The 25,217-nt window shown below is 40.2% G+C and overlaps 1 protein-coding gene across 5 annotated transcripts in view; it reads left to right on the forward strand.

The window, feature by feature from the left end:
- LOC125727604 (rho GTPase-activating protein SYDE2-like) overlaps window positions 1–23,288 on the forward strand; it is a 31,534-nt gene extending 8,246 nt beyond the window's left edge. For all 5 annotated transcript variants that reach the window (XM_049004447.1, XM_049004445.1, XM_049004449.1 and 2 more), the window contains 6 exons: window positions 169–828; window positions 5,655–6,751; window positions 10,140–10,266; window positions 15,708–15,889; window positions 16,121–16,352; window positions 19,629–23,288. In XM_049004447.1, the coding sequence (XP_048860404.1) occupies window positions 169–828; window positions 5,655–6,751; window positions 10,140–10,266; window positions 15,708–15,889; window positions 16,121–16,352; window positions 19,629–20,224 (2,894 nt within the window). In that variant the 3' untranslated portion in view covers window positions 20,225–23,288. The remainder of the gene's footprint in view (window positions 1–168; window positions 829–5,654; window positions 6,752–10,139; window positions 10,267–15,707; window positions 15,890–16,120; window positions 16,353–19,628) is intronic.
- Window positions 23,289–25,217: the final 1,929 nt, after the last annotated feature.

Below are 25,217 nucleotides of genomic sequence, written 5' to 3' on the forward strand. Positions count from 1 at the left end.
CTTAATGATATTTTTATCGGCTTTGTTTTTTTATTGGGTAATATGCTTTTGCCTGGGTGTTTCTTAATGCTTCTTGCCTTATGATTAATGCTCAAAGTGGGGGCCATGAAATTGATCATTGAGAATAGTCCTTTTCTTGTTTGAAGACTTGAATGGTTTCTCTTTCAGCTCTCATTGAAAATGTCCACAGCTCCATCACAGCCACCGTGGAGGTGAGACCGAATGAGCCTCCGCTAAACACCATCACTGTGTCCAAGAAACGTAACTGGCTGCAGCAGAGTTCAGTGAAGAGTGCTGCCACTGAGGATAGCATGCTGGGAGAGGAGGATGTAGCCCGGGCGGCTAAATCTGCTAGCACTTTATCCGAGGCCCACAGGACAAGCCTCACAGCACCATCACTGGGCCTCTGCAAACAGCCTTGTCTGCAGCCAGCTCACACCACGGTGAGCCAGGATGCGAGCACCCCCCAGCCCAGGTCTGTAGACCCAGCTGAGGAGAACGATGCAGATGATGAAGGAGAGATCTGGTATAACCCCATTCCCGAGGATGAGGAGCTGGACCTGTCCTGTGACCCGGCGGTACGGCCACAGGCACTCCCCGGGTCAGAACCGCAGGTCCCTCGAGGCACACCGAGTGGCGGGGATGCGGGCAGGATTCGGGGGCCATCTCCGACCAGTCCGGAAGGCACAGAGGAGTGGCAGGGTGGCCTGGGAAGTGCGGCGGGTCACATGAATGCCGTACATTCCAGTGAGCCTGCACAGCTGCACAGGCAGATGTTTGTGTGCAAGGCATCAGAAGAGAGGCCCACGGCCCGGATCACAGCTCTAGGTACGGTGTGACTCTGCATTCTTACTATTGCCAATAATAAGAGGAGTCAATTTGCAATAGGCATTCATGCCATTTTATACCAAACACCAAATAAACCATCCATCCATCCATTTTCCAAACCGCTTATCCTACTGGGTTGCGGGGGGTCCGGAGCTTATCCAAATAAACCATACATTATAAATAATATAAATTTGTATTGGTATGACAATTTTAAATTAGCTTGGAATATGTCTCATAAATCATTTAGATAATATGTCACTTCTCGATAGCTTGTCATAAATGCAGTTATGTTAAGAACCGAAACAATTACTATATTTATAAGTTTGACTATGTTTTTGGAAATATGCAGAATGTTTGTCACATTTTGTTGCATTAAGAGAAGAGGACAGACTGTATGTTTGTTATAAGGAAACTCATTTTTCTTTTTTTATTTAAGAGCAAATTTCCAAAAATCACTCAATCCCCAAGACTGTCACTGACCTAAATTCAAGCTTCCTCATCAAACATTACAGCATTGAGAAGCAAAACTCAGTCCTCATGTGATCCGATGCATGCTTTCCATTGACTCGAAACAGTAAATCTGTTTTCATAATGTGGAGATTACAGTATTCTAGTTCAGGCTACTACATCTTTTATGTTTAATTATTTATGGATTCCTTCAGGTATGCTTAAGATATTTTGTGTATCACATTTTGTGCTCAAAAATATTACAAGTAAATACTATATTTGATAACTACATTTGAAGAATAATTCACTTTTTTCTCCACATAAGAGTTGCAAATAAATATGCAGATGTTATTGCTGATGTAATCAGACATACCAAATGTGCCCTTGGCTTGTACTGATAGAGATCTAAAGAAAACATGTTGATATACCAGTTGGTGGTGATTTGTTTTCAGGGAAATATTTATATTTAGCTTTTTTTTTTTTAGGATGATTTAGTTTGTGGCACTTTGAGATTTATTTTAAATGTAAAGTGTGTTACAAATAACATCTATTATTACTATTATTATTATTATTAATATTATTTGTCAGATATGTTTAATATAAGCACAAGAAGATTTCATCGCTCTGTTGCTTAAGGCAATAAGGCCAAGCAGTTTGTTAGATAATTAGCATTAACCCTAAACATAAGTGTTTTTTTTTTATTATTATTTTTATTTATTTTAAACTTTCCTATTTAAACATTCTATTGTGGATAATATGTAATTAGATGCATATCCTTTATGAATCTTAAACTACTGTGATGCTGATTTGTTGCTTTGATTTCCAAATTCATTTTGTAAATCCTTGGCAGTGACAGCATTGTGGTGATTCTTAAAGGCTGAATAGTGCAATCAGTAATAATATTTTAGGAAAGCCCTTTTACTGTGTACATGTAGGAGTATGGGCCAGGTAAAAGTTCTTAGAGTAATCCGCATTTTATGTAATTTGCTTTGCTGTCACGTTGATGGGCTTTGACTGACATGTTACCGACTCCCTGAAACCATTAAAACATCCATAATCCTTTGGGATGCGATCTGAGCCGTCAGGCTAAATGAAGGTGACGAATGCACAGACAGAGTGACTGCTGTTCACATTGTTTATAATGTTATGAGGTTTTGTAAACCTGTAGGACTTATACCTGAGCAATGTACAGGACATTGCAATTTTTTAATTTTTTACTACATTTAAAGACCTTTAATTAGCATTCCTAAGCATACTTGCCAAACATCTTTTCCTTTGCAGGAAAGAGAGCTGAAAAACTGGTATTAATGTGGCTTCTGATTATTTTTAAATGCTATTATATTATTCTTATTATGTTTTCTATTTGAGGCTACACCATGTCCTTTTATTTACCCCAAAACTGCATTTCCAGTTGGAGGACAAGGCCATACTTTGACTGGCATGCCTGTCACAAACCTTGTTCATTCTGGTCCTTGTAAATACTATCAGGGGCTTAATGGCTAATGTTTTGTGTGGGTTATCAGAAGCAGGGTGCCTGGGGGGGGGATTGGGGGGGGTTAGGGTTTCATTGAGGAAAACACAGCCTAGCAGTTCTGACATACCTTGGGTTGTGTTTCAAGCTTTTGCAAAGGATCGTCGGGTGAGGGAGTTGTGTTTCAATCCGATTTCCTGTTTCCATTTTCGCTACTGAGTACATGAGCTGTACAGTCATAGTTTCCTGAACTGTTGTTTGGAAAACTAAACAGAGATTCGGAACTCAAAATATATGGAAAGTCAATCAGATGAAGGCTGTGAAAACTCAGCAGTAACCAAAACATCGGTACACTGGGCATACTGTAATCTATTAGTAACCCCCCGCTAACAACTTTTTGTTCTTGGAACGTTTACCGAAGATTTCAGTTAAGGTATGGAAATGTGGAAATGTTCAGAGTGCCTAGGGCCTGGTTTATCGAAGCCTTCTTAACACGTCAAAAAGTGTTAAGCGTTAAGAAAGCTTTGAGAAACTGGGCTCAGTTTTCCTGAAGTTCCCAGAACCTTATCCCAGTGCCACTACTACTGCTTAGACTAATAAAATAAATGCAAATGAAGGATAACGTTATTGCTTTATACTACAAAGTTTATGGGTTTGTGGCTGTATGGTGCATTTGTAGTTTACACATAGAACGCTATTTATTAAGTAATATTATATATTTTTAAATTCCATTGAGAGCATGTTAAAGTAATAATTTTATCACGCTTACCTTGGCAGAACCTTTGTTAAAATGTAAGCCGTGGAAATAACGTTCTATTAACGTAACAGTAAGGACATTCTCTGCCAACTTTGAGAAGACCTTGACATAACGATAGCTAAAATTTTGGCAGCGTTCCCTGTTAGCTGGACTTTAACTTTGGTCCTGGACTGCTCTGTATAAGTTTTCAAATTAGCCAAGCTATTAAGCACACACTTAAAGAAATTATGATGTTACTGGAACCGTTTTAATCTGTCTAAACTATCTTAGAACTAAAGTTATAGTCAACCTGAAGAGAAATGAAAAAGACTAAACTTTAGTCTACCAGTACCAGAACCACTACGCTGGACAGCCAGTACCTTAAAATCATGGGTTCCCGAAGTCCCTACCCACAGATGTTATCTGGAATTTTCCGCTGTGCTTGCTCACTGTTACTCGCTTAAATAGCCCACTGCTGGGATCTGGGGAGCATATCTCCACCAGCTTCCTCTTTTATAATCTGTGCAAATTGCTGGCAGGAATAGTGAAAAGGAAATATTCATGAAAGAAGGGGACTAAACACGGCCGTGGTTATTAGGGAATTCTGCAGGACACCCCCTTCCTTGGACGGGGCTGTGCTTTGCAGGACAAGGGGTGCCTTTGTCCCTGGTCTGTGCCGGCCCTCCTGCCAGAATAGCTCAGCAGGCACTCTGAAAATAGAGCTGGCCCCTCTGCCAGTCCGTGGCTCTGCACAGAGCAGCAAAGAAGCAACAGAATCACTCTTTGTTTTAGAAGTACAGAGAAACTGCATCTCCAAACAAAAACTGAAGTGGAATTATACTCAAGTTGCTATTTGAATGAACGTTTGGAAACTATTTGGCATTTAGTGACAAGATACACCATGGTCAGACAGTTTGAAGGCCACTTGAATCGGCCTAACCTTCACGCAAGACCCTGTCATAATTAAAATATTCCACACTTGTCGCTGACAGATGAAAAACACATTTCTACAAAATCCATCAGTTCTGCAGAGTGAAAAAAAGCATTTTCTCAGACACTACTTTACAAAATAAACCGTAAATGATATAGTGACACACCCTTAGCACCAAAAATCTTTGCGCAGCTGTCAGGGAATGATTTATGTGGACTTACGTGGATTGTTGTCAGCAAGGCAAATATGCCAGTATCAACAAGATACAAACTAATCTCACTTTATATTCACAATTAACAATGATGTTAGTTGGGTAGCTATTTAGCTGTCAACGCTAAGTTGTTAAAAGTAGCAATATAGAGTAATCAATATGAATGACCATCATGAATACAAATGTTAAGTAATACAAACATAAATACTAGTTAAATAGATGCCTTAATAAAACAGCTTTCCATTGGCCAATTAGATGTTATATGCTATCAGTAGATTACATTTTCCAGAGAAGAATGGGCATATTCCATCTATTCTAAAAAGTCACAATCGTCTTAAAGTAGTTGTTGTTTTCACCAGACAGTGACCATATGTACGTAACAAAATGGGAGAGTCTATAGAACAATTTTTTCTGGGTTTGGGCCTGAATCAACTTATCGTATTCTGTCTGTAAGATAAGTAACAAATGAATGCTGGCGGAAATCCCGTTAACGCTGTAAAAGACTGTCTGCATTGTGTTTGTTTTAACAGACCGTCTCCTGAGATAGTAGGAGGAATTTCTCATTCTCATTGAAAAAAATACACAACAGTCATCAAACTGGTCGCATGCCATGTTGGAGTGTTAAAGCAAGTCAGTGTAGGTGGTTTCAGCCTGACGTACTTAGAACAAAAGCTGTCTGGCCTGGAGGTTTGTGGGAAGTGAATAATTTACTTGTTCACTTGTTCTAACAGAATATGGATTCAACTGAGGTTATTTTGAGGGCAGTGTCTGAGTCTTAGAGTAGAAAATCTTTTTATATATTATATGTATATATTTATAGCTAATGACTTACCTGAGGTGTCCTTGGCTGAGCCATGTCAGATCATATATCATACTTTTCTATTTTTATCATATGGATTTTTAGCTAGCATTTAATAATTAAATACAAATCGATCATTTTAAAATGCAGGCTAATATGTACTATTGTGCAAGTAACCTTAACGTGTGTTTACACAAACATTTGTATTTCATGTCTTTTTGTTCCATCTAGATACCACTGAAGGGTCCGGGTCTGGTTTTTCACCTCCGTCAAGCCCCAACCCCACAAAGAAGGGAGGTTCCATCAACTGGTCTTTCCCAGAAAAGATCAGGTCTCCACGCACAGTGAGGAAGCTCTCCATAAGGATGCGGAAGCTTCCAGAACTGAGCAGGAAGCTGAGTGTGAAGGGAGCCTCCACGGTAAACCAGGCAGAGTCACGACACCCGGGTCCCAAACTGAGCCATGGCGTAGACCCTAGCCAGTGTCCCCCATGCCGCCCATCCAGGGGCGGCCAGACAGCAGCTAGCAGAAACGTCATTTCCCGCTACCACTTAGACAGCAGTGTTTCCACGCAGAACAACTACAAAAAGAAGAGCAGTCAAGGCTCAAAGTCTGCCAGTAAAGGAGGGTACCTCAGTGATGGTGACTCCCCGGAGCTGGTAGCCAAGTCGGGGAAACACGGTTGGGAAGGTAAAGGAGGGAAGAGCAAGGAGCCCCCAGCGAGCGGCACCTCGAAGCCGCACGGCTCCGAACTGGACATTGACGCTTTCCGTCACTATAGCTTTGTGGATCAGCCAAAGTGCTCGCAGTACATCTCAGGCCTTATGAACCTGCACTTCTACGGGGCCGAGGACCTGAAACCACCCCGCATGGATTCTCGAGAAGTCTTCTGTGCCATCCAAGTGGATTGTGTCAACAAGGCCCGCACAGCCCTGCTTACCTGCAGAACCACCTTCCTGGACATGGACCACACCTTCAACATTGAGCTGGAGAATGCTCAGCACCTCAAGCTGGTGGTGTTCAGCTGGGAGCCCACTCCACGCAGGAACCGAGCCTGTTGCCACGGCACCGTGGTGCTGCCCACACTCTTCAGGGTCAGCAAGGCCCACCAGCTAGCCGTCAAGCTGGAGCCGCGGGGCATCATCTATGTGAAGCTCAACCTAATGGAGCAGTGGCAGAACTCACTGGATGGGCCTGACGACGGTGACCACGAGTCTCAGGTGTTCGGGGTGGAGGTGTGGAAGGTGGTGGAGCGGGAGAATGTCGGACGCATGGTACCCGTGCTAATTGACAAGTGCATCACAGAGATCGAGAAGAGGGGGTGTCAGGTAAATCCAGACATATTTTTAGCTTTAAGAATTTTGCAGCCGTGGTGTGTCGGATTGTGCACACTGATGCTTGTTCTGCTTTTGAGTGTCGCATGTATGTATGCATGTAGTGAAACTTAGACTAAATACTATACGTTATGATATTTTGACTTTGCGATGGGTATGATGATTCACTAAATATTCAACAATTTATTGTAAAATAGGCTTTGTGTTAATGATTGTGCCCAGCTGTAGGCTCATGTCAGTGTTCTAAGCATATTTATGGTAGGCTAGGCTAGGCTACGATGTTTGTTGATGAGGTTAGGTTTTCGACTTACGATATTTTCACCTTACGGTAGGTTTTTCGGAACTCCATTGTAACCTCGGGAGCATCTTTATTTTAGGTGACAAACTGACAAATTCACGACTGAGATTCATAATAGACCAGTTTTGAAGTGTAATTAATTGTTTTGAAATGTACAATTTTTTTTTTCTAAATTTAGCAGACCTTTTTCTTCCAAAGTGACGTACGTTTTTCGGAAAGCAGAGTTAGACAATCCTTGCTCAAGGACCCAATGCTGAAACTGCTCTGATGATGGTAGGACACAAACTTTCCGATAACAGACACAGCAACCTAAAAGGCTGAGCCACATACTGCCCCCGATCGTATAAATCATATAAAATGAGAATTTCAGTAAGATGTGTGATACTGTCTTCTGATCTTTCAGTAAGATGTGTGATGCAGTCTTCTGGTATTTCTGCCCTGTCACAGTCATTGTGCACTAAGTAATCTCTGCTTTAGATTCTGCTGCTTTGTGCGGAGTGGTAAAGTATTTTGGCCCCGTTTTCAGGGCAGGCGTGCAAAGAATGGGCACACTGACACCAGTTAACATTCCCTTCTCTTTTTGGAAGTTACTGCAGTCAGAGTAAGACTGTGCTTTTGTTTCTCACTAATTAAAGTCAAGGCTGCAGCAGTAAATGTGTCTGGCCACAGTTCACATGCTATTCCTCACTATTCCGCTCTGTTTTGGGCTTTCCCTGATTCTTCCGGGTCTGCGTTAAGCTTTCAGCACCGGCAAAGTGGGGAGTCCCTCACACTGATGCTTGGCCTTAATTAGCGGGGCAGCCCATCCTGGCATTCGAGACCGTTGGGTTTAGCAAGGAACCATGCAGGATATGATCGATTCATCAAAGTAACCTCCTCTAGCCGTTATAACAGCAGAGAAAATTCAAGGCATTCTTCCTACAAGAGACATTAAATATTGGTCTGTTTCATAGGATGAAACAGTTACATAGTGCATTTAAAGTTAAAGGACAGCCTAGAATTTGACTATGCCATCACCACACAACCAGTTAGTAAGATGTCAGACATGCCCTGGTACATACTTTTTCCATGTTATAAAGGAAACTTCTTTTATTTCACTTATATTTTCATTCATAGTTGTTCACTCAACTTTCCAATGCTTAACATGAATAAAATAATGTGCAGTTTATGAAAGAAATGGAAAAGTGGTTAAAAGCTGTGGTGTGCAGAAACTTTTTACTGGTAGGGTATAGAGGGGGAAGGAGCCTTTTGCTGCGTCTGTGCTAGAAAGAGATCTGCGGAAGATTAGAAGGAATTTACAGAGCTTGTCACAAAGGCAACCGGCACAGACAAACTTCTCAGGGAAAAAAAAAGCAAAATAACAAGATGTCTTGTAAAATATAATCAGGGTCAGGAGTTAATTTCAGTCTCTTAAAAACGAGGTGCGCGTCCCACAGTGGTGAAAAGTCTGAAGTGTGCCTGACTGCTGTGAAAACACGGGGAAGGCCTGCAGCTGTTACGGCTTTTGATGTTCGCTCAGTCAAGAGACTGGGCCTCTGTCTGCGAGCTTCTCGGGACCTATGTGTGGTATGCGTTTAAACATAGTGTGTGCCCTGAACACCAGCTTAGATGCTTAAGCTGGGCAAGAAAAGGAAACTGAACTCATGCTGCCCCAGTCGTGCGGGATTGTGGGGCAGCACAAAAATGAGCCTAAATGCACAGCACCTGATCTTCTTATCAAAACCTTTAGGGTCGTAGCGGATGTTTTAAGATGCCTCTGATTCATGGCATATGTTGAGTCCTGTGAATCACTCCTAGGGGCGGCATGGTGGTGCAGTGGTTAGCACTGTTGCCTCACACCTCTGGGACCCGGGTTCAAGTCTCCGCCTGGGTCTCATGTGTGTGGAGTTTACATGTTCTCCCCATGTCGTCGTGGGGTTTCCTCCGGGTACTCCGGTTTCCCCCCACAGTCCAAAAACATGCTGAGGCTAATTGGAGTTGCTAAATTGCCTGTAGGTGTGCATTTGTGAGTGACTGGTGTGTGAGTGTGCCCTGCGATGGGCTGGCCCCCCATCCTGGGTTGTTCCCTGTCTCGTGCCCATTGCTTCCGGGATAGGCTCCGGACCCCCCGCGACCCAGTAGGATAAGCGGTTTGGTTAGAGAAATGTGGTCGGGGGTGGAAGGTTGCTGGTTTGAATCCCCAACCTGCAAGATACCACCCCTGACCTTTAAATAGTAGCTATCCTCTGCTATGTCACATTTGGGTCAAATACAGAGGATACCTTTCATTGTTGTGTGCTGTGGTGTGTCAACGATGACAATTAATAACTTTCACCTCAGTGTTACTTCCAAAACCTTGGTAGTTAAACACTCAGATGGTGTGGGGTATGGAGGTCTTGTTGCTCAGTCCTCTTCTACTTGGGTCTTAGCTCCTCTAATTATGCTATAAAGCGTTGTTTCTCAAACCAGTCCTTGGAGACTCCCAGACAATCCATGTTTTTGCTCCCTCCCGACTCCCAGGGAATTTGGAGGGAGTAAAAACGTGGACTGTCTGGGAGTCCCAGAGGACTGGTTTGAGAAACACTGCTATGAAGCAGCTAAACCGTCCTCAGGAAGTACCTGTCAACACTGCAGAACTTCCTTTTCTTCAATTTAAGTGCTGATAAGCAATTGTTTCCTAATGCTGAAATATTTATCACCTGTAGATCAGAAAGTCGTAAACGACAGAAGGAAATGTTGTTTTTATTATATCTTAGCCAGAAACGAATGGGGAAAAATTGGTTAAAAGTAGGGATATTGTTTTCTGTTAACGACGTGTCAAATTGTGGAAGTTGTTCAGATTGTGTCCTAAGAAAATAAAGAGAAGAGAAATAAAGAGAATCCATTTATCTTTGCCATAGACATGTGTGAGCATCGCAGCGAGTTCATCACTGAAATACTGTACAGGCCCACAGACAAAGGAACGTGCCTTAAAGCGACATCTACGATTATTTATGCTGGCGAGCCAGCGCTGCGTTTCTCAATGAGTAGCTTTGCTCGATATCGCGTGGTGTTCGGCATTGTCTGCTCCACCTGGGCCTGAACCCCGGCTGTGTGTTTTGACAGGTGGTGGGTCTCTATCGCCTCTGTGGTTCGGCAGCGGTGAAGAAGGAGCTGCGTGAGGCCTTTGAGAGGGACAGCCGGCTTGTGGAACTTTCCGAGAACCTGTACCCTGACGTCAATGTCATCACAGGTAGGACTGCTTCCCCTCCTGTCGTTTTGAAGGCAGATTGATTTTTTGGCATGCAAAATGTACTGGATTATTCTTAATTCTTTTTACAGAAATTAAATAAAAAAGACAACGTATATTATTTATTTATTTATTTATCCTCATATATAAAAATACAATATGTTGTATTGCTATTTGTGTTTTCATCTACAGAACTGAAATTAATAAATGATTTACATCATACATTTCAGCAGTGTACACAGGTTTCGACAAATTGTACATTGTTACACACTTCAGTCTTAAAATCCTTTATACATTTTTTAAAAATAAAATCTACGATTATAATAGAAGGAATTAGGCTGGAAAGATCCGTTAATTTGCCCACTGATCCACAATTTCCCTATCTTTCTTGGGTGTGAGACACCTCTGGGAATTCATTCAAAATTAGAGTTAACATGTGAAATTTTCCAAGTAGTTGGAGAAATACAAATATTTGCGTTTGCACCCTACCTTACAACTTTAATTGTCAGTTTTAATTGTTTCCTGTGGTTGTTGTAGTTTGTTTTAGCAAAGTGATTAGTTTTTCAAATTGAGAATAGAATGACTAGCAGTGTTGAATGTCTTTATCAGTTACAGTTGTGTACCAGTCTTAACACATGTCTTATCTATGTACAAAACATTCCAGTGTGCGTGTTACATGTTAGGCCTTGCCGGGGCTTGTTACAAGTGTCCCGATATGAACCCTGCTTGTACTGCCTTTATCAAATCTTTTTTATCTCCAGGTTCAGACACGCAATCTTTCTTCTGACCATCCAAGGTCACCTGAAACTATTCAACAGCCCAAAGCTCTTTTTTTATCTGATAACCAAACCAAACTGGCCCAAGCAATAATGAACCACATGTTTTGTAGAATACAGACATTACCTTTAAAAGCACTTGTGCTTGTCTGTGCAAATTTTTGGGCAATTTTTTTCCTTTTCTGACATGACGATATTTATCTGTGAAGTTTTAACAAAAACAAAATACAAACTCAGAATTGTTTACAATCCTCAGATGTTGAGGCGTTTCAGGCAGTCTACTAAAGATACAGGAGAGTGTATCCGGGAATAGGATGACTTCACCTGAAATTGTATCATTTCTGCTTCAGTCCATAAAAAACTGCATGTCAGAGTAAAGAACAGAATTAACAGTCGAACAGTCTGGGAAAAAAAGATCCGGCACCAACATAGATATATAGCCGATTTTTGTGAGCTCTCTAAATGTACCCTGTGATGTGAGGGGCTGTTGGAGATGAATGGGAAACAAGGAAGGGGGTGGCGGGGGGGGGGGGGGGGGGGGGGGGGGTGAGGTTGCCTGAGCTAATAATCCCTAGAAATAAAGCAGCGTAATACGGCTAATCGAAAACAGCAAATGGTGAAGGCAGTTATCTGGAAAGAGAGTCTAGCCCAGAGCTTGTAAAACATGTTAAATGTGTGTTCATCTGTTTTAAGTTGTCTCATGGAGCAATATGTGGTCTAGCAATTCAGGAACAGGATTTATGGTTTAGGAACACAGGATGGTTTTTTTAAAGGTTATAACCCTAATTTCTTCAGTGAACATCTGCTTGAGTAAAAAGATTAGATTGTGTCAGACTGTCAATGGATTTGGTCCTTCAAAATAACAGCATGCCTAAATAGGTATAATATTAAATAAATAGAGTTACATTGTATGGGTACAACTTACTCTTAAAGCGCATTCTTTCTAAAATGATTTTGGTAGCACCTTCTATGAATGCCATGTCTTAATCTATGAACACATTCACAACACATTATAAAGCATTCATAAAGCTTTATAAACATGGCTATAAATATTTATAAAAAGGCATAACACATTATAACCATGTTTATTATGCATTATTAATGCGCTTATCTATATAATACACTATAGATACCTTCATAATACAGTTCAATGCATCCTTAATTCTTATACGAACCATTATAATGCATTTTGAAGGCATCTATAATGCATTATAGATAAGAATTTCATTGGAGCTTATGAAGTGTTATAATCAGCACTATAATACATAAAAATGCTATAATGCTTTATTAATTCTTATACTGAGCATATACTTATAATGTATTATGAAGGTATCATTACATTATAAATGACTGCTTCTAGTGAAGTGTTATTACGATTTCCAAATTAAAACTGCTGATTCGTGGTTAGAAAATTACACAAATGGTTTGAAAGTGTCAGGTTATATGCTACATTTTAATTGAGGGTTGTTGATCACCTCGGTTGAGGTAACTTTCAGTAGTAGTGTTGCAGGCTTATCTGCCTTCAGCAAATTCTGCTTCAGTGTAAGTCATCTGGGAGACAGATGGAGAGGATCGATGGAGGTGAAGAGTTGGCAGTCAGTGATCAGTGTCACAGACCCCCTATTACCTTGTAAAGGCTATCATGTGGCATCAGCTTTTAAAATGAGAAATTTCTCATTTGTGTGCATGTTATTATTTGAAGAGAAAAATGTTCTTCTAAGCATGAATTTTTGGTTTCAAGAGCAGATGTTACTTTCCCAAAAAGAAGCCATAGGCAAACTACAGGCTCAGAATGAAAGGAGTCATCAAGGTCTGTCAGAAAGCCAAGCTGAAAAGAGACCAGAGTAAAACTGAAGAAAAAAATAATAAAATTGGCATGACGTTTGACATGGGACAGAAATAGTGCTGATCGGAAATAGCTCCAGAGCGTCTTTTTTATGTGGTGGGTGAATGTTTTGGCTGGAGTTAGGAGTGGGGGCTGGTATGGGCCCCCAGCCTCAGCAATCACCACACGCTACACGCCACCCTGCTAAGACATGGAAAGTCATTAACAAGTGCCCGCTTTGTTTCCGAACAAACACAGATGGTATTTGTCTCATGCACTGGGGATTAGCTGAACTCCAGGCTGGCCAGGAGGTGCCCCTGGATACAAAGAGGTACAAATCGCGTGGGTGTCATAATCGCACGCGAGGCGGTGGCGGAGGGCACAGGTGGGGGGGGGGGGGGTGTGTGCCCATGTCCCGGTCACTTCTGGGGGACAGAACAAGCCCACGTTTGTTTTCGAAAACCATTGGGGGTGAAAGCAACTACTTTTAAGTATGAGGTTGACCAAGGAAACATGGCTTGGGTCTTAACGTACATAAAAATGACTACGTTTCTACCCACTAGACCATCGGACAGATTCCTGTCAAGCTTTTGTCGCATGTTAGGGTGAAGTAGCTTTCTTTTTGCATTCTATATTGTGGATGTCAGTGCTTCTCTGTTGCCTTGTCATGGAAGAGAACTTTGAGAGCACTTACAAAAAGCTTACCTTCTCCCTCCAGCCGGGACACCTCCTTTACTGCTTGATGTTGTCCATCCTTTTGTGATGACAGTCAGGGCTAAGGTGCTCTAAAAAGTAGCAGGGGTGATTCCGGGCTGGTTAACCCGTTAGGTGACTTCGGAAGGGCAGCTGATTTCACTTTTAGTGAATGAGTGCAGTGCAGTTGTAAATTGGCTGGATAAGTCGGCACCCCTAGAAGTAATTATGCAGTCCATGGTGCCGGCACAAAGCAGCTAAGTGATGTGGGAGAGGGGAAAGGTGTCAAGGATGGCATTAGATTAGTATGACGTGTCTATACATATGAATATATAGTTAAAACATGAACATGATGAAAACATCACCATTTCAAAATGAAGAAGCAAAAGCTATTAGGGACTCCATAAAAATAGTATGACCAAAGATTGTTAATAGGGTCATCAAATGATTTTTTAAAATTACGATTAATCGCATTCATTATTATTTATAATTATTTATTTTTTAATCTATAATCATGTTACTTATATTATTTATTGGATTTTATAATAAATATTTTTATTTTATTTTTATTTTATTTTTTATTTAAATAACAGATTTCCTTTTTAAACCTCATATGCAAATCAAGACTGTATTCAAACAAATAATGGTGTGACTAAAGATCTGTGATTTCAGCCAAAGTGTCCACATGGTGCCTGAATTCTTACTTATAAGAATATTGCCTGCACCATTAGATTTAGTAAAGCAGTAACATACTGTATTTGGAGTAATGCACTGTAAAATCTTCATTTAGTGTCTTCACTGTTGTATTCCTTCACGCAGGTTTGCCTAGGTGTGTTAAGCCTGTTTTGAAATGAAACCTTTGTAATTACCTCAAAATCTGCTGATATATGCCAAAACTTAGATATTAACTTCGCCAGCATCAGATTATGGTTTTTGAGACATGACTAATTGAGGTTCAGACACCAAAATTGGTAGGAATGAAACGTACCTCTCATATTCTCAATACCACATGCATCAGCAACCAACGATGACATTTGTGTGTTTTAGCATTTGGTATTTGAAAGATTGTTTTTTTTATTTACTGAATTAAAGATTCTTATACTAAGCAACCAACATTCACTGGAAAAAAAATGTTTTTCCAAAACCAAAATAGCAGACTGGGAGATCTTTTGTTGGTGAATTTTCAATATAAAAAACAGTTAATATTCCCACTTAAATACAAACTAAAACCAGTTCTTAAGCCTGTTGTGATTTTCACAATGGAAAGGGGTGTCAAAAGAATATGATGTATCGTGAATGAGGAAATTGCAGCACGTTGGGGAAATACAGAACTGGAATAAAGCCCCAGTTGAGAATAAAGTAACAAGAATAATAATTTTGTACTGCAATGCAGTAAATGTATCATGTGAAGTGTTTTATAGGCATTAATTGAAGGGTGTTATTTTCCACTTTGGGTGAATGTAGAAGATGCCAAGAAGATTAAGATACTATATCATTTAATGACTCATCTGCCTTTAACATGGAATCTGATGCATTTTATTTTATACTTACTCTTTGAAAGACATACCTTAAAATGACATATTTGGGTACCAAGGCAAAAAGGGGTTGGAATAAAAACTCAGGTGGTAATTTAACAGATGAAAATATGATAGAAGATCTTGGAATTCGATCACTTAACCACGTTGAAATGTTTAAGCATTAAATACCCTCCTCTTAGTTGATTTGGTTTTGGTTTATCTTTAACAATTTGAATTTGAGGTAAATTCTCACTAATCTTTTTCCTGGAATAGCTAAACAGTTTTTGTGATAATGGATTTCATTTCGGCATTCCAGTACCTCCTTAGGAGCTTTATTGGTATTCTGGAAATAGCGATCAGTGTCTGAATGTATTTATTACTGGCATCTTAGTATACAAAAGTCTGTGAGATGTAAAATTTAGGTTGCGTTTTTACTGCACTATTTGCAATACTAGGCATCATTTTTAGTGTTTTCTAAATATCCGCCCTCCCGTTTTCCGAATGAGAAATATAGTTTTGACATGTTAGCGTGCAGTAAGCCCTGCCAGAAAGTGTAATGACTGTATTGGAGCAGGTGTGATTTTTTTTACATTTCCTACCAGTCAGTGTGATCTGTCATCCTGAATCTTCCAGGTGTTCTAAAGGATTACCTGCGGGAGTTACCATACCCCTTGATATCCAAGAATTTGTATGAAGCTGTTCTTGACTCTGTGGCTAAGAGGCCCCTGCGAATCGGTGCCAATGGGAACGAGAATGACCACACAGACTCTGAGCACACTGTCGGTCTCCTGGAAATCCTGCCTGAAGTCGAGAAGGTAAGTGACATGACAGAGCAGGCAGTAGTGGTTGGCGTGAGTGGTATAATTTATACGTGAATTTGTGTTATCATTTATGTGTATGTTGAGATGTCTGCCTAGGGCATTTTCCTGGATTATATTGTTTGAGGAATTCTAATACAAATGTAAACATGTGATTGCTTTGGTAGTGGAGCACTTTCAAATGATTTTGAATCATTTTCATTCGATTGTGTCTCTTGTCAATGGCAGGCTACCTTACGGAGGCTGCTTGACCATTTGAAGCTGGTGGCCTCTTACCACGAGGTGAACAAAATGACCTGCCAGAATCTGGCCGTGTGCTTCGGTCCGGTGCTTCTCAGCCAGAGGCAAGAGGCATCCAGCCATAGCAAGCGGGTTTTCATTGACTCAGAGGAGCTGGCCAGTGCCCTGCACTTCAAGAAGCACATCGAGGTGCTGCATTACCTCCTTCAGCTATGGCCAGGTACTCCATATGGCTCACATGTGTTTGCCATTCATTGTTTTCTTATGCCTTTATTTGTGAGACATTATTCTCAGCTACATTAAGAAGAGCTTAAGTAACCCTAGTTTATTACACAGATGTTATGAGAATAACTTGTTCAGTGTGTTCAGGTTGTTAAATATGGCTGTTTTGTTTATTTGGCAGTCATTGTCTTTTGCTTTATACTCAAGCTTATACTCTGAAGTTTAGAACACTGTCGTGTCCAGCCCTGAGCCATTAACTTGCAATTTCAATGCATTTGTTTGTCTCGCAATGTGCAGAGATGTTATTTTATCAGAGTAAATCTTACATGGCTTTGATTTCTGAGGATTGTTGGCCAGTATTGCAAGAATATGTTTGTTGCTGAACATTATATCAGATATTAAATGACCCATGAAAAGCTTCCTCAAGAGTAAGAAGCCAAACAAAAGGCATGTTTATGGAAAGGAGCCAGCTAACGAATATTTGTGGAATTCAAGCGTTCATGTTTATGCAGATTTCCATATAAGAAAACGCTTCTCCTATGACCTGTAAGTGATAAATCTGTTAAATAATACACAGATATGCTTGATTCCATCCAAGTTCTTTAACAAAGGTTGTTTTCATTGGCATTTCATATCACCATTCTGTGGATTTTTGGAAGACTATTAAGTACTGATGGGGACAAGACTACCTATATCGAGTCCAATTCAAGACCAAGACCTGCATAACATTGCCAACTTTCATCAGCTAACTGGAGTGAGATTTTCAATTTGAGACAACTCTGCACACACATCCACATGTATTTAAATGTATGTAGATGTAAGAGTTTTATTACCTTGTAAATAGTCTGTAGGGTTTGGAAACTACCCCAACGCTTTTGATGTAGCTAATTTTAGGTTTGTAATGGAATAATATAGATTTGCCATAAGATTTCTTGCGTGAGCGAGAGAGTCTGAAAGCCCGAGTGTCAGGCCAGATGCGTGACAGCTGGCAAACCTGAGTACTAGTCAAGACCAGGACTTTGGGGAGGGGGGGTCGAGACCAAGTCAAGACAAGTAGAAATACTTTCAATTCCAAGACAAGACTGAGGAAGTGAAAAAGTGGTGTTAAGACTAAGACCAGATTTGAGTACTAAAACACTGACGTTAAGGATGATATTCTGGACGGTTTTAGTACTTACTCATATGGCTGTAGTGTGGTAATACTAATATGTAAGTAATATATTGCTCTGTGGTTTTGTTGCCTATGTAACATTTTTATCTAAAATAACCCACAGTATTTTACCAGTCTTAACTTAAAATCTTAACTTAGTGGAGCAGTTCAGGCTTTCTTTGGAGTACAACGCAGAGTATGTTCAGGCACTTTAACAGGCAGCCTTTAGATTACAGGTCCTTACCCATCATGTTGAGACTTTAATATGGATCAAAGCTTAACCCAGCTTTTTCATCCCTCCCCTCTTCAAGTTAAATTAATTTTCACCGTCCTTAATTAAACCCATTCCTCATGTCAGCCTCTAGTCTCCTAGCATAGAGTCAAAGTCATACATACTTGGAGTCATTATGTTATAAGTCCTGATATTCCGGTCATAATTAGTGTGATCTTTGGCCTGCTTGAGTGAGGTGCTGTTTGAGTGTATTATGAGACAGAGAGGCAGGTGTTTAGGGAAAGGTCACAGAGTGGTGCAGTAGGAAGAAAGAGGGCCAGGAAGGGAGGTGGTAGTTAACGGCTGTTATATTTAGCTGGTCAGGGATTCTGCAGTAACACCAGCCAGAAAAGCAAACTGCCAACATTCTTTTCTAAAGTGAAGAGATCCTCTGCAAGCTCATGTATCTCGGGCTGCAGAAGCCTGCAAAGGATGTTTAATGTTTCCCATTTTTTACAACCTCTTGAAATATATTTCTGGATTTTGAGACTTTGGATCTAGGATGAAAAACTTCTCCATGCTCTCCAAATCAGTTACTTGACCATTTAATATTTTAAAAGAGGTGGGTTTAGGCTATAAATCCATACTTGCTGCAGCTTATGCTGGTAGTATTTCAACTGGTTTTAGCAGGTCTAAGATGGACTAAGATGGTCTTTGATGGTTATGTCCCAGTTCTTCCTGCTCTTTCGTGGTTTGTCTGGGTGGGTCACCAGCTGGTCATGCTGGCGTTGTGAGCTAAACCATCAGATCATGCAAAAACATACCTTAAGCTGGCCAGCTATTAAAAATTGGTCAAGCTAGTTTTTTTAGCAGGGTAATATTCCTGCTGTTTTCTCTAGTATACAGTACTATAGTATACTATGCAGTGCTGTTCTATGTTGTACTATACTGTGCTATACTACACTGTTTTGTACTGTTTATGTCAACCCAGGCCTTGGGGACCCCCAGACAGTCCACATTTTTGTATTGAGAAACTGTTATGCTATGCTATGGTACACTACACTATGCTATGGTATGATATACTGCACTGTACTATGCTGTACTATACTATGCTCTACTATAAAGTAAATTTTATGCTACTCCTTTGACCTCAGTAAGGTGGAAGTCATGGATTTTTTGTTTTTCACCTTTTGTTTGATTACTTTGTGTGATTTTGCTGCTTTTGGGTTAATGTAAGGCTGAATTTTCCATTTTATTTATGAACTGTACGAGCTGGGAGGCGTGGGGGGGCCACACTGTGGCCTGACCCACAAATCGCATTTCTGTGTGTGTTTGTATGATCTGCCCGGGTCGCACGGCCTTGCTCTGGGTACTCAATTTCCCTCCCATAGTTCAAAGAGCCCCGCAAAGGACTGGCATCTTGCCCTGGGGTGTACCCCAGCCTTATGCTTTATTACATCTGGGATATGCTCCAACAACCCCCTCTCCCCCCCCACGACATGACCTTGGCCTGGATAAGTCCTTAGAAGATATTTGTACCACAAAGAGGTTATTATTGGCATATTATATCCTATAAATAAGTGTTTCTCAAACCAGTCCTCGGAGACTCCCAGGCAGTCCATGTTTTTGCTCCCTCCCAACTCCCAGGGAACTGGTAGAGAGCAAAAACGTGGACCAAGGGTCCCCAAGGACTGGTTTGAGAAACTGCTATAAATTACCAAAGTGGATTAACTCAAAAAAGTGATTGTGCACCAAATCGGTTAGTTTATTAAACATTATCCAAAATCAACCATACAGGCAATGGCTTTAATACCTGACATTCTATAGCATTACATGTTTTTTCTTAACTGTGTCTCACATCTAAAGTGTGTGAAGAGACACTGATTCTGTTCCTTCCTTGTTCTGTTCCTCAGTCATGGACTCCCAAAGCACAGCGGCCTCTCCGGTGAAGGAGCCCTCAGTCGAGGTGGCTGTCGCCCCCCAGTACTTGCGCAGGCGCAGGGAGCGTCCACAGGTGCTAAATGTGAGCGAAGAAGAGATTGCGGGCGTGCTCCGGCCGAAACCTGGCCGCTTGGACAGTCCCAGCAACCGCTATGCGGGCGACTGGAGCCGCTGTGGAGAGAGCTACCTGCAGCCGCTGAAAGAACCGGTCAGCGAGGAGGTCGACTATGACGACGTGCCGTCGGAGGATGTGGAGGACACAGGGGATCAGCAAGAGAAGCCAGAACAGGCACCTCCAGCAGAAGAGGAGAAAGGCAGACGTCAGGCTGAAGAACAGGGCAAGGATAGCAGCTCAGTGGATGTCCAAGCAGATGTTCCTACCGGTCCCGTTTTTACAACCCAGCAGCACCTAGTCAAAGAACACAGGTACCAGGCGTTTGTGAAGATCCAGAACTTTACCCCAGTTCTAAGTAACAGGGTCAACCTCAAGGACCTGCAGGAGAGCATTGACACCCTTATCGGCAACTTGGAGAGGGAACTGAACAAAAACAGAATAAGTGTCGGCTAGCAACGTTGCTAACCAGCAAACAAATGCATTGAAATTGCAAGTTAATGGCTCAGGGCTGGCCATGACAGTGTTCTAAACTTCAGAGCAAGGGTGTATCTGGAAGTTCCCTTCTTTTGTAGAACATTCATCCTTTGTGGTTTTCGTCTTCTGTTACCGGCACCCTGCAGTGCTTTCTTTTTAACATTGCGATCACTCCTCTTCATCTTCTTCTTATTAGAAGAATTCATTAACCCTAAGGGATATTAAAGGTGCCTTCATTGTTAAAGGTTGTACAGGCTGAGACATTTTTTTTTTCGAAAGATGTACAGTTTAACGTAAACTGATGCACTTAAAAAGCAGTCTTTGGGAGAGCATGTTTAGATGTAGTGATCTTGAAATATTGTACAGGATAATGAACCTTCAGTACTAGGTTTTGGAGCTCGGCAAATGACAAATACCAGGGTACTCATAAATTAGTAAGTGTCCACTAGGTGCTCATACATACTATTCTGTTTTAAAAGCTAACGATACATATTCTACAACTAAATTTTTCTTTATATTACTGTACAAAATATAGTTTTGTACTATTTTCTAACTGTATATTTTTGATATATCATAAAATATCAGACCAAATTACTGTTTCTAAAAAATAAGTTCACATTTCGTAGAAAAAATTATTTTGATAAAGACCTCATTTATAAGAATTATAATAGTAAGCTTGGTACCTAATGAATGAAAGTTATCCAGGGATAAAGAGTTATCAGTATTGTTCATAAAGAGACATGCATACATCTGGGATGTACATTATTTAACGTTATTACCATAATATAATTTCTATCATTGGAATGTTTATATATATATTGCTTAATAAAAAATACGCCCCTTTATTTTACTACATCAAAAATAGAAATTTGTACAGTCTAACATTATCCTGAACAGTAATGAGGGTTATTTTATGTGTATAAAAAAATATATCGTGAAGGGACATCGTGTTTGTATAAATTGAGGCAAATCAGAGAGTTTCGCATCATGTCACATGTGTGTTCTGGAATAACTTTGAAATAGATGTGTATTACGTATATTCATGTAAAATAATTGGCAGCTTTTTTTATTATATATTCACAATACCTTCCAGCTCATCTTATAGAACGTGTAAGAGCACATTTCCAATACACCCTGATTAAATATACGTTCTGCATATTTGCGGTGGGGTATGGTGCGCTCACACCGGTACGGCTGGGCTTTTGCAGGTTTACTCCAGGTATTCTGCTTTTTATCGCACAGTACAAAGACATGCCGTTAGGTGACTCGGTGTCTCTAAATCGCCTGTACTGCGTGTGCCCTTTTATGGATTGCATCCCATCAGAAACCAAGCTCTGACCCTGTACTGGACAAAAAGTCATAAAAGTCATGGATATTTATACTACGACTACTGGCATTCCTGTGCTGTGTCCTCTGGAAATAGTCCTGATGTATAAGTGCTGTTTGGTTCTTCTGGTTCAGAGGAGTTTACAAGGAGCACTTCCATCTGCAATGTGCCCATCTGTAGCAAGCAAGCCGCAAGACATTCAAAGCCATGGGTCATGAAGCTACTCCTAGCCATAGCCCATGATTAAGAGCAACTGACCTGTAACTTAACTTCAGTAAGAGAAGCACCGTCACTCTATTGTGGGTTCCAGCTCAGACTCTGCATTGTGTAGATGGAAAGTTTCCCAGTAAATCTATATTACCAGACATTTGAATAAATGTATGAGTAAAGGTCATCATGCATTCAACCACGCACATATCATGTTACTCTTGCAAGACTCAAAAACTCTAATTGAGTCAGCAGTGAGATTAGACGTTAAACCTTATTCATGTATGGATTTTTAAAAAGACATTATATCATTTCAAATTCGTTATCCTATTGACGGGTAATTTTGGTAACGTTGAGTTTTTTTTTTCTTTTCAGAATTTACATGTATTTCTTAAATGGAATTTTGACAGTGCATGAGTGCATCTGGCATGTATCCTGCCTTCAATTTATGCTTCTCCGTGATAGACTATGGATTGCTGTACTCCCATTTTGGATAAGCATACAAACTGTGTCAAATGGCTAAAATTTTGGTAATTGAAGTTAAAAGTACATTCCATAAAAATGTGTATGTATGTGTATGTCTTTGCAGTATGTTGCTGTTTCTTTGACAATTTCAATGTATGTGTATTTAAAGCTTATTAATTACCTTGTAGTATCACTATAAGTAATAGTCTTTCTTATAATATATTGCTTTGTATAAAGATGTAATATGTTTTGAAGTTATATATTGATACTAAAGAAACATTTCTAGTTGCAAAACATAATTACATATGGATGCATACAGATGTTACTATTTTTATCATGTTTTATATGTTTATATATTTTAATCACTGTTGATACGAAGTGGGAATTTGTGTATTATAATAATATTTCATGATCAAAAACCTTTCATCCAAAATGGATCATTTTCATCCTCTGCTGCCCAGTGTGTGTTTAGATGTGTTATTTGAATTACCTCAGCAGCTTCCCACAAATGTGGGAAAAAAATTTACATCAGCGTATGGATTCATATTTCAGACACGACGGTTTAACAGCTGTTAATGTCATGAACGAATGAAGCGAGCGTCTGAGTGCATTTCCCTCTCTACACTGTCTAAAACGTGAGCCGGTTCCACTTCTTACACAAGACCCTTAGCAACTAATTGTGAAAACCTAACAGCTTTTGCATTTTTATGTTTTTAAATAGCATGCGTCTATTCATGCATGTACTGTTCCAAAATTGTTTCATGTTTTTAAGATTTCAAAAGACACCTAAATTTATGAAGTCAACTAGGACAAATTGAGACATTTCTTTGGAGAGAAACGTAAATTAAAATGGGGACATATATGCGTTCTGCAAAGTTATTTTTTGTACATACATTGATTCTCTATGGTATTATCATCTTCGATACTCCTTTCTTCTAGGAATGTACGATGTCGCTTTGCGATATGTGAAATATCCACGAGTGATATTGTGTTATTTATAAAACAAAATTAAATGACCAAAAATAAATAGCCAAATAGAACTTATCTACCAAAAGAGTGTGTCAAATAAGTTGGTGGTGTTGCGGCATGTTCTGTGAACAGACGCAAAGCAGTGCCGACAAAGGCAATGCGATTATTGTGCATGCGCGCATCATGATGACAACGCTAGAATGATATATTATGCAGCCCTGATTGTAACAACTGAATTCATCAGTTCTTTTGCCACGATAAACTGGAGGAGGACGGAATACGTATGATTGTGACAATCAGATCAACCTCTATCGGCAAAATCTGACGAGGGGGTGCCTGAGTGGGGGAGGGGGAAGGCTTAAAAAAAAAAAAGACATTGCAATTTCTTTTTCTTTGATCAGTGCCCTAGACAATACACCAAATGCCCTAACACACCATTGCAACAACACTGAAGCAATGCCTAAAGATCTGGTTTGATAGACCAGTGTTTCCCAACCTGGTCCTCAAGGACCACCAGGCAGTCCACATTTCTGCACCCTCTCAGCTCCCAGAGGACTGGATTGGGAAAAACTGTAACAGATAATCAAAACTCTATGCATGAACTTGGAATAAATTATGATTTGACTGAGATTATTTGACGTTTTCAGGCAGTGGGAATCAACTCAGGCAATGTTAATGTTTAATGTTGGAAGTTAGACTCATAAAATAAATGGCTTTTATTTGATATCTGGCAATCTGTTGCGTTCCACTGAACCCAGAGGAACTTTTGTTCTTGCAGTTTAGTACCATAAAATATCCTTCAGAGCTCCCTATTTCTCAGAAAGATGATTTTTTTTAAGCAGCAGTTAGCAGCGTAAGGCTAAAGGGATGCAGCTCTCTGGATTACTACTGATAAACCAAAACTATGGCCACCTGGCACCTGCAAACACTACCTGTCATTTGCAGCTAGAAGAAAATATTGTTTATGTACTTGAATATATTCTGAAACATCCATCATCTTTTCATAATTATCACCTAAATTTAAGTTGGTGCAGTGAATGAATTTATGACTGTTAATGGAAAAAAGGCTCTGTTTAATATCTGGGAACGGAAAGACTTTCTCAGAAGACATTCCAGTGCCTCTGATATCCTTCAGTAGCAGGTCTGCTAATAATGCATGAAACAACCCCAAAGGCTTTTGATGTTTTCCCCACCCTTCGCGTCGCTGGGTCCTGGGCTGTACTTGGCAGCTCTTCTGAAACCTCGCGAAGCTGATCTGTTACTAAACGCTGACAGACATTCCCGTTGACAGAATATGAAAATAGAACAGTGCTTCCTGATATAATATTTAGGCGCACATGGTGCCACCCATGGTAATTTCTGAGTGGCCTGCAAGCTACAACCTACAATGGTATTTCACTATATCTCAGGACTGTAATTCTTTACAAGGATAAAATCTCTGCTTGCTTTATATTATAGAGTATAGTAGCTTTTACTGCAGTCTCCATTTTTGTACATTTTAGAAACATTTGAATTTACATGAATGCCTACTTTTTAATGTCGACTACTGTTGTTTTATATATATATATATATATATAAGCAAGACACTGAAACTTCATTACTTGTGAGTTATTAGTTATGAAATCAATTAATTTTAGGAACAAAATTGTATATTTATACTTGTTAAGCACTTTTTACTATTATAGGTGTACAATAATAGTATACAACTATTATAGGTATGCTATACCATTTTAATATGATAGTAACATTGAGTTTATCATGATTTCCATTCAGTGATCTCGAGGTGTGAAACACAGAAGTGAGTATGGCTCTTCTGCTTCCTGGAAGTGCTTCCTCATAAGCAAGATCACCTATGTGCCAAACTAGGGAATCATGTCGGCACCTTCCAAACGGCAGCCAAAAGCGGAGGTCAGGGCACTGGGAGGATTCTAAAAATAATCTGGGTGAGCCTGAGAAGGAAAGTTGTCTGCCAGACGTCATGTTTAGGGTGGAGGAGCAAACAAT

This window comes from Brienomyrus brachyistius, unplaced genomic scaffold (assembly GCF_023856365.1).
Source record: "Brienomyrus brachyistius isolate T26 unplaced genomic scaffold, BBRACH_0.4 scaffold104, whole genome shotgun sequence".
NCBI lineage: Eukaryota > Metazoa > Chordata > Actinopteri > Osteoglossiformes > Mormyridae > Brienomyrus > Brienomyrus brachyistius.